The following is an 18,359-nucleotide window of genomic DNA, read 5'->3' on the forward strand; positions in this document are numbered from 1 at the left end:
GGAAACTACCAATGCCTACTTTTTTTTTTTTTTTCTGTAGTTACTCAATTTATGGGCATACTTTCTATTTGCTTTTAGACCTTCCATAAAATGTTCTGAGTCTGATTTATATTTGTTTTAATCTTTCAGAACACTTAGAATAGTAGCTTAAATGTTGAAGCTGCCCAATGATATTTGCAGCATGATCAAATGGAGTTATATAGGCTGAGCATTACTAGCAAAATCAGTTCTTAAAAAGGACTATCTATACTTAAATCTATGGTTCTATCTAACATGTTTCCCTATAATTTTTATGACTTTGATTATGGTTTATTATAATAAAATATTTATGTCCACATCACTTTTACCATATTGTAAATGCCTTGGGAGCAGGGGTTATGTATTTATTATTCATGTGAATTTCCCTGGGTTTTAAAAAAACTATATTTGATACCTGGCAGTAATTGTTAATTGTTCATAGAATAAACATACGAGGGATTCTCTAAATTAAACAAATAAAAAACCTTCTTATTCATGAGGCCATCCATTAATGGGTTTGGTCTAACCCGGAACACACATTTATAATGTCCCATGCACACAGTCAGATATTTACTCCACACACCAGTCAAAAACTCTAAATTCACAAACCCAACAAGGTTCTTTAGGAGCAAGCTGCATTTGAAGTGACAGAATCAACTGAAAAACTTCACTGATAGTAATATGAGTAACTATATCTGAAAAATGCAAGCAGTGTGGGTCAAGGCCTCAGAGGGAACATCAAACTAACAACTGTTAGTCTCTAAGACTTATCTAGCCCCAGATGAAAAATAAATAGATATGTCAGTGTTTTCAAGGCAAAAGATTTCGATCCAGCATTAAATGAGATTGAGCTAAGATTCTAGAAGAATCAGCTTTCTCTCTTACTTTGGATCCCTAATAGGCTTGGCTCTTTTAAGACACATTACATTGGGTTGTAGTGCTATTTGGTATATGTTTTGCTAAAAGAAAAGCACAGTAGATTATTCTAGGATGAAGATGCCTGGAGAATACCAATGTAACCTTTTGAAGATTTGCCCCTATAGCAGATCTCAGCCCATGGCGCTCATTTCAAGACTTTTCTTTTATCCTATCTTCCAATTAAACCAAAAATTCATTTCTCTTTGTAGCACACATATTCTGCCTATTCTCATTCATTGTTCTTGTTTTTCATTCCCCTGTATTCCCTGCCCACAAATCTTCACATATTGAAATTATAACCATCCTTCAAGGCCCAATTCAAATCATTCACAGATGTGAGCTCTCCCTCTTTTAAATATATAAAAAAAATCAAAAAAAAAAAAAAAAAAAAACAAAAACAAAACTCTATTTGTCTTACTTCATCTCATTCTATTTTTTGGCACAGATTTTTATAAGGCAAAGACTATCTTGATTATATCTCTATGCCTTATATGTAGCCCTAACGAGCAAGCTGTTCATTGTAGAATTTCAATACATATTCTTATGAAGTCTTTTCCCACCAAGGCTTATATAAATAGCACAAACTTGATTAACCAAATGCATACTTAAATTAAAGTGAGGTAGAATATAATGAGAAGTGTTATTTGGATCAACTCTTACACTGAAAATAATGAAAAACGATGGATAAAAGATTTTTTTAGATTACCTTAAAAGAATCGCAAGTCTAAAAAGACAGTGGGGACTGCCAGGGTAAATATTTTTGTGAGGTCAGAATTTGAACCTAGAGAGGGAAGCTGAATATCAAAGCAACATTACCACACTTATTCTCAGGTTATTTATTTATCCTATACATTTGAGCTTTAGTTAATTAACCTCATAGAATAACAGAACATGGTCTTGCCCAAGGTCTTATGAAAGGATAACACAGATCCAATATTAAATGTGTTTCCTCTTTTCAATCACAGAGGGATTTTTAAAAGACAGCAATGGTAAATGAGTGGTAAAGAGATGAAAAAAAGGAAAAGTGAAGAACAATCCTGACCCTGTGAGGTGGTGGCATAGCTGTAGCCCTGCTATTCTGTAGATAGAACCTGAGAATTTTGTATTGTTAAATTGAAGTTAACAGTCTGGAACCAGTCCCAGACTCCTTGAGAAAAATGTAAAACTTTATAGAGTAGGACACATTTATCTTAGGCTTCAGAGAACCTCCTATGATAAAGGTCCAATCACAATGATTCATATACAATGATAAGTGGATACACAAAGGAAAAAAGGAACATAAGTAAGAAACAGCAGACACAGACAGACACAGACTTCTGATATTAAATAACTAGAAACAGATTATAAAACAAGTATGCCTCCTACTTTTAACAAATGAAAGAATAGTCTTAAAAATACCTTCAGGAGTTGGGTACAGTGGCACACACCTGTAATCTCAGTGTCTTGGGAGGCTGAAGCAGGAGGGTCACAAGTTCAAAACCAGCTTCAGCAATGGCAAGGCGCTAAGCAACTCAGTGAGACACTATCTCTAAATAAATACAAAACAGGGGTTGGGATGTGGCTCAGTGGTTGAGTGCCCTGAGTTCAATCTCAGGTACCCCCTCAAAAAAAGGTAACGAGAAAACTATAGGCAGCAACTGGAGAACAGCAGTTATACTGACTGGTAACTTCTTGATTGCAATAATGCATGACAGAAAACAATGGAATGATATCTTGGATGTCTTAAAAGAAAATGAATTAGAAGTTCTATATCTAGACAGAATATGTGTTTCCAGAATGAGGAAGAATTAGAGACTTTTTTGAATAAGCAGACACTGAGGCAGGATCTTACCACAGTATCTTTAATACAAGAATTTTTCAGAATATATTCCAAACAGAAGGAAAAGTGATTCTAGAAAGCAAGTCTCAAATTTAAGAGGAAGTAAATACTAAAGAACACTGCCAATATTGGGAAATATAAACCAATACTGGTTTCGAAAGAAACAATTATGTCTCTTGGTGTTAAAAAATTATGATATCAAACAGGAATAGCATCTATACTGAGATGGGGATACATGGATTAAAAAATTGTAAGGTAATATTAAGAAGAGTATAAAGGATTGGACTAGCTCCAGTCTTTGATAAATTTGATAAATAACTTTGATAAGTATGTTGTAATCCTAGGATAATTGCTAAAAGAACAGAAATCAAACTAGTAGAGAAAAATGATGGAAAGATGACGTAATAAAGAACAGCAACAAAAGACCTACTTATTGATAAAAGCAAGAAAAGAAAAAAAAAGAAAGAAGCATACAATATGATTTCATTTACATAAATTCAAAGCAAACTGTTTTTAAGGGGTTTTGATATAGGTGAGAAAATTTAAATTATAATTAAAAAATTTTATAATTTTTATAATGAGATACTGACTGAAATGCAAGCCAGTGGCTAACTTTGGGGCAAGGAAGAGGCTGTGATGACAAAGGGACAGGTGACAGGTGGGGCTTGTGGAGGGCTGGTGGGGTCTGTTTCTTGGCCTCAGCTGTGCTTACACAGGTGATTAATTAAGAATTATTGCAGTGTACATGGATGTGTTCTATTTTTAACTAAAAATGGCTTCTGCATTATTTTGTAGCATCTTTTAAAATTTATCTTGAGTTTTAAATCACAGTACATTTCTTTTAAATTATGAGAATATGAACATCATTCTTTCTTTCATAACCCAGAAAATTGTGTCCAGAGACACCAGCAGTTTTCAAATGCTCCTCCTGACCAGCCATCCTGGATCAAGCTTGTTCTGATTTGAGGTAAATTGAACAAAATAGAGACGTGCATGCAGATGCACAAGGGAGACAATTTTCTTTCTCCATAAAATATGTCTCCTTTTCTGAAATTTTATCCTTCCTAGATGTTGGATTGTGATATTTTATAATGCCCTTTCAGTTATAACATGATAATGATAGTAGGTGGTTGGTTACTCTTTAATTTCTATCAAAAAATAAAAAATAAAATAGATCAATCATTCTTTTTCTTTAATAGGTTCCTGAGGACCTACAGTATGCAAATCACTAATCTCCTCAGATCAGGGAGGTAATTCTGTATCTATTTTTGGAGAAGGTTCCTTTTGATAAAAATGTGATTTCAGTTTGTTTATGAACTGAATGCTGTGTCCCCTAAATGCAAGTGTTGAGTCCTAACCTTCAGTGTCATGATATCAGGAGTGAAGCCATTGGGAGGTGATTAGGCAATGGACGGAGAGCCCTCATGATAGGACTATTTCCTTTACATGAAGACATGAAGAGCAATAAGAGCTTGGTCTCTCTCTACTCTCTATCACATGAGGTTACAGCAGAATGATGGCCAAATGCATTCACATTGAGTACCCTCAGCAGACACCAGATCTCTCCATGCCTTGACTTTGGACTTCCTGGTATTCAGAACTGTTAAAAGTAAATCTCTGCTTAAGCCACCCAGTCTGTGTTATTCTGTAACAGCAGTTCTAAGTGAAGAAAACTGACATGAACTGAAAGAACTGCAGGGAGAAAAAGAGGTAGTCAAACATGGAACGTAGGTTCAGGCACAATATTCTGTGACACACATATTAAATATGAAAATGGTAAGAGTGAGACCCAGTGATATAAGAAAGGGGCTCTCAGAAAATATGCAGAAGTTTACTTTTGGTTATACAAATGAATGGGTTTCTTCATTTTTAGTATTAGTGTCTGCACACAATATTTTATGCTGCCCATCGACACACATTTCTTTGTTGGAATGCCATGCATGTTGGTGTTCCTTGAATTAATAAATTCTTTCTTCTATAAATATCTGAATCAACTCAAGTACAATAATATCATAATTTAACAGCATAATAATATCATAATTATACCATATTCTAAGTTATGTACAGTATATTTTCAAGTAGAACATTAATAATTGTTTTATTTTATATATTATTTTATATATTGTCTTAATTGTTTTATATTAAATATTTAATTGTTTTATATATTTTAATTGTTTTATATGTTTATGTATTGTTTTAACTGTTTTATATATTTTTGGTTTATTATATTACTTACGAATTATTTTGGCAGATAGCATGATCTCCATTTTTATAGGTGAGGGTTGGAAACTCAACTTTGTCAACTACAAAGTAGTAAAAATAGAATTATATCCCCTCTTGTCCAACTTCAAAGCTTGCTGTTAACTACTTTGCTTCTTTGTCTTGCTGCTGCATTAACAGATCATTCTATAAAGATTAAAATACTATTTATGCTTTTAAACCACATTCTACATCACTCAGCTTCTACTGACCCCTTGGAGGAATGGATTTTTTTAACCAGAAGCACAATGAACACCAGGACATGTCAAAGGGGGAGCAAAGGAAATTCAGAAACTTGAGCATAAATCTTTTAAAATAAAACCACGACATCTTTAATCAAGGCCTGGCAATCATCGTATAGTTTCTTTGAGGCTCCAATTGGTAAATGTGGGCTATCCCACTAGGCCTTTAATACTTGGTTAGAAATGAATCCAAGAAGTTGACTAGCAAGACAATTCATGCAGTACAAACACGAATCTGTAATTCTCTTCCCCATTACCACAAAACAGTTAGTTCCTGCACTGAATTCACTTTGAAGACAATGAGTGCCTGGGAGAAACCATAAGAGCATTGAAAATGGGGCCAGAAGTAATAAATAGGGACTGCCAAAAAAATGCTTACGAATTTCTTCTACAACTCAGAGCTATTGTCAGTTTGTAACAATTCTGAAGGTTGAACTGGAGGCATACAATTAGTGAGCTAACTTGCAAGGTTTGCCTACAATCTAAAAGCAGTTTTCTTTCACCTGTATATAATTAAACAGCTGAGAATTATATCTCCTGGTACGAGGAGATTAAAATAATAAAATAAAAGTAAACCAAATGCTTTAAAATGGAGTCTAATCTCTCTCCATTATCCCAGCACATTCACATAAACTCTGCTCCAATGGAATTCTTCTCACTCAGCAGGATGAAGATCATCTTCTCAGCAGCCAAACCCAGCAAGGCCAGCCACTCTCCTCCCTTCCTAACATCCCCTTAGAACACATTCAAAGGGAAGACAAAGGCCCTGCAAGTAGATGAGGTTGTTTTGTGCCTGGCCCTTAGGGGTATTTTATTTTCTTAAAAAGATTATCTCAAACTTACTGTAGCCAAAAAATGAAAACAAAACAGAACCTAAAACAAATTTCTGAGGCAGTTTAAAAATACAAAGGACTGAGACATATTTTTAATTTATTCATAATTAGTTTACAAATTGGACCACACCAAGACACCAAAATCAGCAAGCCACTTTGGGGATAAAGGCTATTGCAATTATCAGGAGCAAGCCAAATGTTACCTTTTGTTCTCACTAAAATCTCCTTTAAAAAAACATCTCTTAGCAAATGATTTTCTATTTAAAGAGGATTACATAGCAAACATGACTAGTGGCTGTACAGCAAAGAACTTTTCTTTGTTTTTTTACCTGCCAAAGATAAATTAGTTCATTTTGATCCACTCTTGCCAGGCAATGTGGTCCATACAGTGATGGTACCAATGTACCTGACAGCCTCCTGATTAGTAAGGACTAATTACTAATCAGGTGTGGTCAGGCAATGTACCTGCTTGCCAAAAGATGTAGGAGACAATGGTCAGGCAATGGCAGGTTGGTTCCTGCCTGGAGTCCTTACTAATCAGGAGGCTGTCAGGTACATTGCCTGACCACTGTCTCCTACATCTTTTGGCAAGCAGTTCTTATGTTTGTGAAGCAAGGTTTGGGGCTTGAATTGCCCCAGTAACTCTCTCCAAATTGCTCTTACTTACAATCACTGTCAAATTTCAATAGGCGTGAAAGAAGCCCTCATCCAGGTACAATGAAGAAACCCTACAAATTTCACTTTGTAATAACTACAGAATACAGAAATTGTATTAGCTCCATTAGATGGAGTCATAGAAATATTCCAAAAGGTTAGCTGGATATAGTGAATGTCAGAGTTAGAATAAGGTAAAAAATCACTTTGTTAACTTAGAGTGTTTTCTCATTGGTAACACCCTATATTAAGGTGTCATTTATAAAGAGTTTATTATTATTTATTAATGTGTGGAGCACTTTATAGCATACTAGATAACAACTTAAATTCATGTATTAAAGATGCACATACATGGTTTAATACGATTTACATCTTATAATATTCTTTAAAACAGCTTCCCATGGTCTCATCCGTTAAGCATTTATTACTAATGCATTTTATAACATACTTTATAATACATTATTTGAGCAAGTAGCTACATTTAGTGATTATTTCATAAATAAGAATAAAGCATTTATAAGTGGCACCTTAATTTAAAGCGTTACCTTCACATTACTAGGGAGCTGCTCACCATTCATCTCATTTTGTGATTATTCTCCAAATGCACCACTTAATAAAACAGACACTAAGTTCTATTTTCCCTTCATCTGATTAAAAGTTTATTGAGTCATTTCCTCTATCTGTTTTCAGATGTTTGTAGCTTAGAAGCCTTAGGGTGATTTCTGATGAAACCAAAATTTTAATTCAACAGTATTTCTGAAAAGATAATAATAGTAAAAACAGAGAAATACTCACTGCATTGGACAGAGCCTGTTGCTTGGATTCTTTGTAAAATTCAAGTTTTCGACTAGAAAGAACTATCCAGGAAGATGACCAGTTTTTCCTTAGAAAAAGAAACAGGAAAAAAATATCATCAGTAGAAAAAAATACATACACAATAGAATAGGAGCAACATTTGAGACTATGTTTTGAACTTGTTTTCCTAAAATTCTCTTCTCTATTAAAAGCAATAACTGGTATGAAATTCAGATAACAATAAAAACATTTTATTATTTTAGAAAAGTATGACATTTATATATATGTTTCTCTCTCCATAAAATCTTTTCAACTACTAAGCACCCAATTTTTTGTGTGTTCAAACACCCCACTTCCCACAAAAAGTGTTAAACTAAAAGTAGCAAAGTAAAACTAGAGATCAGAAACCTTTCCTCCATTGTTTCTTCTTTACAATGGTTTAGTATATTACAGAGTCTGAAAAACTAATCAGCTCATGTCATTGCTTATTCAAAATAGTTTTATATTGTTAAATCCCACTGGAACTCAAAGAAATGTAACTAAAATTGCTGACATGTTTTTTTCCTCTATGCCTATCATATTGCTGAGGATTAATGAGGGTATAGAAGATGGATTCTCTGGTATTGTATTATACCAATACAATAGTGTAAATTGGTGCATCTTTCTGGAGTGCAATTTAAAAATATGATTTTCTTAAAAAATTATTAAGATGTTCATGTACCCCAAAAGTACATGTGATATATGTTTATGTTGCGTTATTTTTTTTTCATTCCTTATTTGTTCTTGGTAAAAATACATGAGAGTAGAGTGTATTTTGACATAGCATACATACATGGAGCATTAATAAATCTTTAAAAACTTCTGTCTTTTGACTAAACATGTCCATTCCTATGAATTTAAATGTATTCTAGAGATATATTCTCACAAGTTGCTAAAGCTTTGTGCATAAGGATGAAGTACACCATCATTTGTTAATTCTGCACAAAACATAAAATGTTAAGAAACTGCTTAAGTAAATTGCACATAACAAATTTATTTCAAGAATAATGAACCCTGAGCTACAGAAGGACTGGTGTGGGAAGATTTTAATTCAGATCATAATATACATATTTCATAACACCATGCTGTGCTATTTACTTAGAATATCTTCACCCATCCAAGCCACTTCTAATTAATAATTACATTCATCACAAGTCCAAGTGTTTCCTAAGTGTGCCTTTCATGACTTTCTTGCATATGGCTTATAGGAATTTTTTTAATATATTTTTTTAAATTTCACTCTGATATCCCCCACTAAAATGTGAGACCACAAATGGCAGAAGTCTTTTTGTCCTTAACAGAGGTATCTTTATTGTGTAGTACAGAGCCTTGGATGTAAGTACAAAACTTACATCTGTTGAGTTAAAAATTGTACTGGTCTGCAAAACAATTCACGAGTATAACCATAGTAAACCAAGTAGTAAAATCATGGCTTTTGATTTTCCGTTGTATTTCTTAGTCTTTACCAGATTTCCTCCATTGGACATGCATTACTGCTATAGTTAGAATAAGTAGGTGTTAGTGTCATCAAGAGTCGTGTTTTTTGATGGAAAAAAAACAAGAGTTTATATTCATATATAAATGATTTACCCAATATATCATATTATTGCAGTTTACTTTGGTTTAACATTCAAACTAATTTAATTTGGTTTACAAAACAAAAAGCTACAGAAATTCTTTATTCAAGTCAATAGAAACCACACAAAAATATATGAAAAATAACTTCAAGATAGTTGTGCAATTTATTTATTTATTGCCTTTTACAATCTAGGAGCCTGATTGAAAGGGATGCTTTGATTCAGTAAGGTTAATATTTACAAAAAGAATTAGGTTACTCTAACATGCCTGAAGCTTTCTTAATGATACACGATTGTGTTTAAAAGGAATAGGATAAACAGGCACACAAGAAACACAATGTGAATTTTCCAATGTATAAATACAAATGTTATGTTCTTGTACCCACTTGTCTTCAAATAAAGAGTCAAGTTTTCAATTAGATGATATAAAGTTAAAAAAAGAAAAAGAGAAACTGCTTAGATATTTTCCCTCTGTCTTAGCACCCATTTCTCCATCAAGGTACCCATGGCAATATGGTGAATTAAACAGCCGTTTCCTCTTTATGCAGGTTATGATATTAGATGATCCAGAACAAGGAAGAGAGAAAGATCCGCAGAAATGCTGGTCTAGGCCCTGAGTCTTTCACCACCATCCTTCTTTGTACCATATGTAGTCCTGGGTACGGAACACCTCAGACATGATGGATCCATATTTAACCTGCCTGTTACATTCCTCACTATATTTTTCATCTTCTGGCAGAGAGAAACTATACCTTACTTGCTTCCTATCTATAGAAAGTCCTGGATAAATGATTCTGATTTGAATCTGTTTCAGATGTTGATCGTTTATAGAACTTGCTGGCAAAACTCTCTCGTTCTTTAAACTTGGAACTGGAACTAGTTAGAACTAAAGCTGCGTGAAATTCAATTATCTCATTGTTCTGTGTTAGGACTTTGAACTTCTGTGAACTGTGTCCCTGTTAGGTAAACCAGATGAATGAGCTGAAGAGGGTCTTAGAAGCTTAGTAATGCAAACTTCTCTCACACCTTACATACAGTGCTATTTCATCTTGAATTTATAAATGGCAAGCACTGAACCATATTAGAATGAAAGTAAAAGCTATTCCAAGGGTAGAATTCTATTGCTTAGAAAGAATTTCATTTCAATATGAAGAATAAAGTGCTACTGACAAACATTTGGATGCTTCCCTTTCATTTCACTTCTCCTAAGATTTCGTTTAAAATGATAATTAGCATGAATTATTCTAGATAACTAGTATAAGTTTGATTGTGTAGCTAAGGTTAACCTCTCAAACATAAATATGTTGAAGGTAACTAATATTTCCACATACTAACATGGAAAACAAGGCTCAGAGAATTTAGGTAATTTGATGAAGGCCACAAAGCTACACACTTACATTGAAAGTCAATCCAGTTTCTCTGACAATGAAGTCAAGACAACAAAGTCTGTAATCTATTTATTAGTTTATACTTTTTTAAAAGGCCTATGCAATGCTAATTTGGTTAAAGATATCATCAGTATCAGATTTTACATAGGTTTGGTTGAAATTCTCAAATCATAAAATCTTGTGTGTGAAGCCTGTTACAACACATCAGCAATCTGTCACTCTTATTAGCTATTTTATATGTTTTTTTAAAAGAAATATTGGCAAAACCCCATCCATCCCAAACTCAATACCTGTGCATACTTTAGAAGTCTTCCTGACTTCTTAGACATGAGTCAGTTATATGAGCTCTCAGGCTGCAGTGGCCGCTCTGTCCCAGGTATGCCACAGGAATTTCACATGCATCACATAATTTAATCACACAGCCAGTCACAAATATCCATTGAACATTTAACACTATTATCAAACACATTTTTTCAACACATGTATCAAACAAAATTCAAAGGGCTGACTATAAAAGAAAATAAGAAGAGACCTCAATGATTTTATTTCTAACTAGAACACAGGCAAAAAACATAGAAACAAATCCTCTGAATAACTCAGGGAGGTGGACTGGTGCTTAGCGAGACTGCGTCTTAACCACAGGCACACATGTTATGAAGATGGGAATCAGGCCACATCTCCTGGACCTTGGAGCCTATGCTCATTCCACGGTAACAGCTGTCTCTAGAGCAGGTGGCACCAGCTCTCCCTTCAGTCTTATCTAGCATGTATTGCAGAGTATCATGACAGAAGTTAAGAAAGGGAGACAGACCTTTTTCTCCTTACTGCAAAGCTGTATCCTAACCTGACCTGGGCTGTTTTGCAATGCCAGTCATTTTATCCCTGCCTTCCATCCTCATCCTGATGATCAGCAGGTAAATTCATCCATAACAGGAACCAGTTAATGCCCCCACATTTCATCCCAACATTTGGAACACTGTGTTTTTATTTTTTAAAAAATTATTTTTTAGTTATAGTTGGACACAAAACCTTTATTTGTTTTTATGTGATACTGAGGATCGAACCCAGGGCCTTGCGCTTGCTAAGTGAGCACACTACCACTGAGCCACAACGACAGCCCTGGAACACTGTGTTTTACCATATACAGGATAAAAACTAAGTTGCTCAAGAGACTTCACCATAAAGCAAGACATGTAATTCAGAAAATATCCATCTTAATAAGTTAGAGTTCCCAGGAATAAATAAGGCTATTCCAGGTCTCTGCACAGACTAAGAGGTAAAAATCAGGTGAAAGACCCATGCTAGATTCAGTGTAGAAAACAGATCTTGGGACAAGAAAATAAATAAATAAATAAATAAATAATAAAAAATGCAGGCATCTTTAACTTTTCACATACAAAGCAAATCATATCTAAGGGGAAATTACAATTTAAGAAAAATCTTGTTTAACATATGCAATTGCTGAGACATTTTATCTGAGTGGAACACTCAGAGAACTTTCCTAAAACAAATCCTGAGCATGAAGTTGGAAAATGAAAAAAAGCAAAACAAAACACAGACATCATCTTGACATTCTACAAAATGGACACCGGATGGCAGCACATAATAACAGCAACTTTATAACTGCTTGTCTGGAGAATGCTGGATGGAAAATGGCCCTTAAAATATTCAATGTCATTATAAGAGCCTGTGAGCATAAGTTCTGAGTTTAACACATTCATTTGCTCTAAACATCAACACTTTGTATCCTATACTGATCACTCGTGCATCCTTTAGCTAATGACGAAATGACAGACCAATAAGAGGAAAGTATCTGAGATAACTTCATAAATTTCAGATACTGTTACCTGACTTGGTCATGCTGGATTTGGCTTTATCCTCCACCAGTGATTTTACTGTAGTGTCCCTGACCAATTTACCACAAAATCCTTCATACACTTAAATGTCCTGACTCATCTCAGACTGGTAGCTCTAGAATCTTATTTTTTCTCTCTCATATTCTAAGCTTCTTATAATTTGCAACTGCTAAAAGGTGGGTCCAAGAGACATACATCTCTATCAGTGTGGCAAGAATATAGAAAAAGACAGGTTTAGCCTGGAAGAATTTATTACCACAGTGAGCAGAAAGTACTAAGGAAAAAAATAATAAATTCACATGAGGAGGATACCTTAGTATCAGATTCTAAAATAAGTTCATTCTGAGTAACAATTGTGTTGAAACTCACGCATACACACACATCCCCACACACACAAAAAAAGATTCATGGGCCCTAGAATGAAGGCAGGTACTAGGAGACACAATCACAGCAAAACCCTTATATGTATTTATTTTCAAACCCATCTCTGTCCATGTTTTCACCCCCATGTATTCTCATGTCCCTCTGAAGAAGACAGCAGAGTGAGAATCTGTACATGATATGTACAGATCCACAAACAAAAGATCCGAGTTCAGAGACAGAAGTGTGAGGTACTGAAAGAGCATAATCACAATGACAGGTGCCTTTTGTAATTTAAGCCTTCAAAAAAACTGTTTACTAAGGCCTCATAGAATTTCATAGAGGCCAGTGCAACTTACAGTTTTGGAGATGGAATTACCCAAATGAAGAAATTCCTAAGCTTCTTCAGAAAAGCTGAAGCATAATTTCTATGTTCATAATTAAAAATTAAAGTTGAATGCTGAATGTATTCTGCTTTCAAGCCTGTCAGAGTATCACAAGGGAAATGTGCATAACCTCATTTTGAAATAAGACTAAATTTAGGGCCTTTTATGAATATAAGATGTAGCCAACAAGTTCTCCTTCCTGTCACCTTCTCCTGTTCATATTGAGATAAATCAAAATACAAAATTTTAGAGAAAATACATGAAAAAAGGAATAAAGACAAATGAAAAGGAGAATAAATAGGGGGAATAAAAAGATAATACTACAAGATGTAGATGATCTAAAATGGATTTATGAGTAAAAAATTTGATAGAAATTTAAACAATAATATTTATCAAGTGACAATTGAAGAAGACCTTGGTATTATGCATGGCAGAAAACAAAAGGACCCCCCCCTTTTTTTTTTTTAAACTTCTTGGCCTTAAATAGCTTAAAGCTACAAAGATAAAGCAAACATGTTTGAAACAGAGAATAGGGTTAAAATATATGATAGGATCCTTTAATAAAATCTGGGGGAAAGAAGAGGTTAATATGGTAACTAAGTTTCTTCATTTGTACAGTAGGAAATGATAATAAAGTCAATGTGCTAGTATTATTTCAGCATTACTAGTAAAGCATTTGGTCACATGCATCTAGTAAGATTGCTTTTCAAATCAATACAATGTATTAAAATGATATAAAGATCCTTGATGATGCAAGGTATGGTAGTGTATGCCTGTAATTCCAGTGGCTTGGAAGGCTGAGGCAGGAGAATAACAAGTTCAAAGCCAGCCTCAGCAAAAGTGAGGTGTTAAGCAACTCAATGAATCCCTGTCTTTAAATAAAATACAAAATAGGGCTGGGGGTATGGCTCAGCAGTCTAGTGCCCCTGAGTTCAAACCTGGGTACCTCCCTCCCCCCAAAAAAAGATCCTTGTTGAATGGGAAACCACCTACCAAAAGAAATTTAACATAGGAAATACAAATTATAGTAACTGTGGTATATTACTTAATAATTACTAAACTATCAATGAGATAAGATCTATACAATTTTTCAAGATTGTGACTAAACTGGCCATTTTGTTGCTAGTGATAAAAGCAAACAGACTCCTTGGGCAAGGAATATTGCAATACATAGCATGATTTATTTTAAAATAGTTATGGAATTTGATCATGTAATACAGGCTTAGAATCTATCTTTACAAAATATAAAAGAAAAATTGACAAGCTTTAGGAGATTTACTACAATTTTAACTATTTTAAAATAAAACTAGACTCAAAAATAAAATTTAAAAAAGAAGGGTAGGGATTATTTTGTATATCATAGCCTACAAACACTGTGGAAAATCATGTGCTATTAAATATTGTGATCATATATACAAAGTTCAATTTGTAAATTATATAAAATAAAAACAAAAACCAAATATATTTGGAAGACATATCTACAATGTCTAAATTTGAAAAAAAATTATCATTTAGAATATAATTAGTTCTCTCAAATTATCAAAAAAATAAAAAGAAGAGATTCAATAGAAAATAGTCAAAGTTTATGAATAGATAATTCTCAGGATGCAGAATCTGAATGATTCTACATTTAAAAAAAATGTAGGCTTCACTGAAATAGAAACAGTGAAAAATACGAGCAACATTGAAGTTACATTCTATGGTCATGAATTTGTCAAAATTGAAAGTGTGGTAATGTTGTTTGTTAATGAGATTGTGGGGAAGTGGGATCCCTTCTTCAGTGCAGAGTGAACTGGCACACTCATTCAGGAGAAAGTCTGGCAATGACACTCAGTGACTTTCTAAATGTCCAAGAAAGCCTACACTCTTGATTATAGTCCCCAGATAATTTCTAACAGGTTCAAAGGAGATATATATGTGGATTCTTCTGCAATGTTGCTTGGGATGAAAGGAGTTACATACAACTTCAATATTCATACCTTCAATATTGCATAAGTAAAATTTGGTACCAATACACAATAGAAAAATGGCAGCAACTGGAATAAATAAAGTAATTTTAAATATAGTAACATACATAGATATGAACAAGCACTTACACTGAATGAGAGTAGTAAGAAACATGAGATTTATAATAGGAAAATGTTTATTAACTATGGAACACATTCAAACATTCAATTGATTTTTATTAGAATACCACACATATATCCAAATACATATATGGAGTGTGGATTTTTCAACAATTAGATTGTATGTCTACAGATTACTGACTTGAGAGTTGCAGACTGAGAATAAAATAAACAGCTCTAGGGGTCTTGCTTCAAATGATGGTAACACAAGGCCACAAACTGAAGGGAGTAATCAACTCAGCTCTGTGCACCTGGGATTTTCAGAAAAGGAAAACTAAAATTTATGTGACTTTAAATGATGAAAGCTGAAAGAATGCATAATGCTATGCAAACTGATTGGAATAACAATAAAATAGAACATACTGAAGTTTATGTAAATGTAAACTATAAATTAAAGCTTGTATGGAAACTGATTAAGTTTGTTGTGCAAATAAGACAAATACAAAATGGTAACCACACTGATTGAAAGTACCTAAAAATGTATTCATGAGTGTTGGTTGGGGGAGGGGCCCAAGTGCCTCAGCCTCCTCTTAATATCCTCTTATACAAGAAAATGCTATAAAATTGGCTTATGAATAGCTTATGGGTAAGGATGATTTACAAAACTATCACCACAGGGCATCATCTTGTTTTGTTTTGTTTTTAAATTTTCTTCTGTTCATTGCATGAGCTCAAAGGGTAGCACTGATGTGAGCTGCCACCTCCTCTCTCCTACCAAGTGCCAGTGAAGGGCTGATTAGGCTGAAGTAGAAATTCTTGAAGATCACATGGCAGGGGAGGTTAAGAAAGGCTATTGACATACTCATCTAGGGAGAGGCATAACTTTTTTAATACTCTTATGGGTTGATAAGATTGGACTGAAGTGTATGGGAAAGAAGAGCACTCAGGTTGGATAGTCAAGTGACTCCCTCCTTTTGCCCTTTTAGAACTTGATTCACTAGGTTAGTTCCTCAAGGAAGCAAAGATTAGCCCTGCCTCTGGAATCAGGTCTGCATTTGATCTTGTATCCTGTGCTTCTCTTGTGCACCCTGGGGAAGGTGGCTACAGGACCATTGCCAAGTAACAGTCAAGGAAAAGATTCACAGCCCTGTTTGCAAAGCCAAAGACTTGATATGGGCAGAAAACATAGTTTGTTGCTTATAATAAGAATTGTTATTTTAAGTAGTGGGATTATGGGTGAACCCCTTCAAGTTAACTTATTTAAAATAAATAGGCACCTAATTCATTAAACAAAACATTTTATTCTCTAGTGTTGGCCAGAGTGCCATTCTAGTAATGAATTGTATTATACAATTGACAAGTGTCCCCTTGTGTAGCTAATTAGTACATTTATATCATGTAGACTTAACTGTTAATAATATACTCATGAGTATATGCCTTGTCTCCCAATTTCAGCACTTTTTACATAATTTTCTAGCTTGCATATTACCTACTTACCTACTGCAAAGCTGAATACAAAATAAGAGTGGCATGAGAACTATTTCTAAATATCCAACGTATACAATATAACCAACAACTTAATTCTCATGTCAACATTTTTTTCTTCAATGTCTTTTGTTGTCATTGTATTGTGAGTTCCTATTCTCTTTTAAAATTTATCTCACATACCCTGTGTTCATGATTTCATTTTTCCTATATTTTCTCAAATTATTTTTATTTTGATCTATAAATGTAGTTCTGATTCTTTATCCTTCAATTTTTTCCCTCTCATTTTGTTGTATTGAGATCTTTTATATATTGTGAATAAGTCCATCCATGGCCTAAACTGTCAATCACAGAAATTAAGATCCTCTACCTTGTTTTTTTATTATTTTAAAAAGATTGTAAGTCCCAGGAAGATAAGAAACACTTCATTTATGTATTCTGTGCAATAATTATAAAAATATAGAAGTAGCACCTTCCTTTGAAAACCATAATTATGTTAAAAACAATGCTGTTCACAGTCATAGAAGAGGAGATAATTTTATTCTAGTCTGGTACCATAGGGTCTTCCTTCCCAATAAATAAGAGTGACACAAGTTGGGGATATAGGAAACTAGTATAGTTATATAATAGTGAGTTGAAAAACTCCTATTACCTTATTTTCTTTCCTCCATCTGCAATTTTGGCTTTTTGAAGATAACCTTCTTTTTCAACCATCTGCAAGAAGAATGCATACATTAAAACTTAGACAAACTCCTATTCATTTTTAGTTTGAATGAACTTATGCTTTCGAAGAGTCATTGCAGTGATGGAAATTTCCAGTCACAGCACTTATTAATAATGCATATATAGCTTATGGGAAGTACCTGCAAGATCACAGTCATTACAAGCTGTTAAATATCCAAAAGATAAATTATGAAGAGGGATGTGAATGATTTGTTAGATAGTGATACACCTTTACTCACTTTTCTTTCTGTGCAATGAAATCACTTGCTTTTTAAAAAAATGGGCTCCAAGTGTAAAACAAAGACAAATGTAATGTCTTTCTTAATTTTACCAACCATTCTTAGAAAAGCTCTTCGTATTCATGTTCCCCATATACCTGCTGAAGCCAGGGCAAAAGAAGAATTCAATAGAATCTAGTAACTGAATCAGCTGAATCATGAAAAGTCATTAAAAATAGCAACATAGCATGCATTTAGATCCCTCAGAGACCTTGTAGTAATAGTGTCTTATTGTCTCCTTCCATGATGCATAGTTGCCTTCCTTTTCCTACCTGTGTATATGGGCTTCAACTGATAGATAATACAGCTGCAAGCTTCTGAAAAAAAAGACCCGACTATTTATTATGCCACAGGTGAGTTTGTGAAGTTCGAGGGTGTGTTTTAATCTCTTGGCACTCTATCCTTCTCTGCCTGCCTCATGCTCCACTGAAGATCCTTAGCCTATCATACTCTCTCCTCAGGCTGTATGCAAAATGCTGTAAAAAAATCACCTAATAGTAGAGGACCATAATCCCTCAGTGCCACCCCTGTGCATATACACCCTGTCTCTAGCTAAGGCACTCCTAAGTACACAAAATTGACTTTAACATTCAATTCATATGGCATTTATTAGTGGGTCTTTCTATGATTCATCTGTAATCTCTTTTAGGTATTCCTGTTCTG

The 18,359-nt window shown here is 34.0% G+C and overlaps 1 protein-coding gene across 1 annotated transcript in view; it reads right to left on the reverse strand.

Annotated features, from left to right (window-relative positions):
- Arhgap15 (Rho GTPase activating protein 15) overlaps positions 1–18,359 on the reverse strand; it is a 630,363-nt gene that overhangs the window by 523,487 nt on the left and 88,517 nt on the right. The window contains exons 4-5 of the mRNA XM_071619213.1: positions 17,348–17,409; positions 7,539–7,626 (exon numbers count right to left, since the gene is read on the reverse strand). Coding sequence (XP_071475314.1) covers positions 7,539–7,626; positions 17,348–17,409 — 150 coding nt within the window. The remainder of the gene's footprint in view (positions 1–7,538; positions 7,627–17,347; positions 17,410–18,359) is intronic.

The sequence above is a fragment of the Marmota flaviventris genome, chromosome 11, assembly GCF_047511675.1.
Source record: "Marmota flaviventris isolate mMarFla1 chromosome 11, mMarFla1.hap1, whole genome shotgun sequence".
In the NCBI taxonomy this organism is placed as follows: Eukaryota; Metazoa; Chordata; class Mammalia; order Rodentia; family Sciuridae; genus Marmota; species Marmota flaviventris.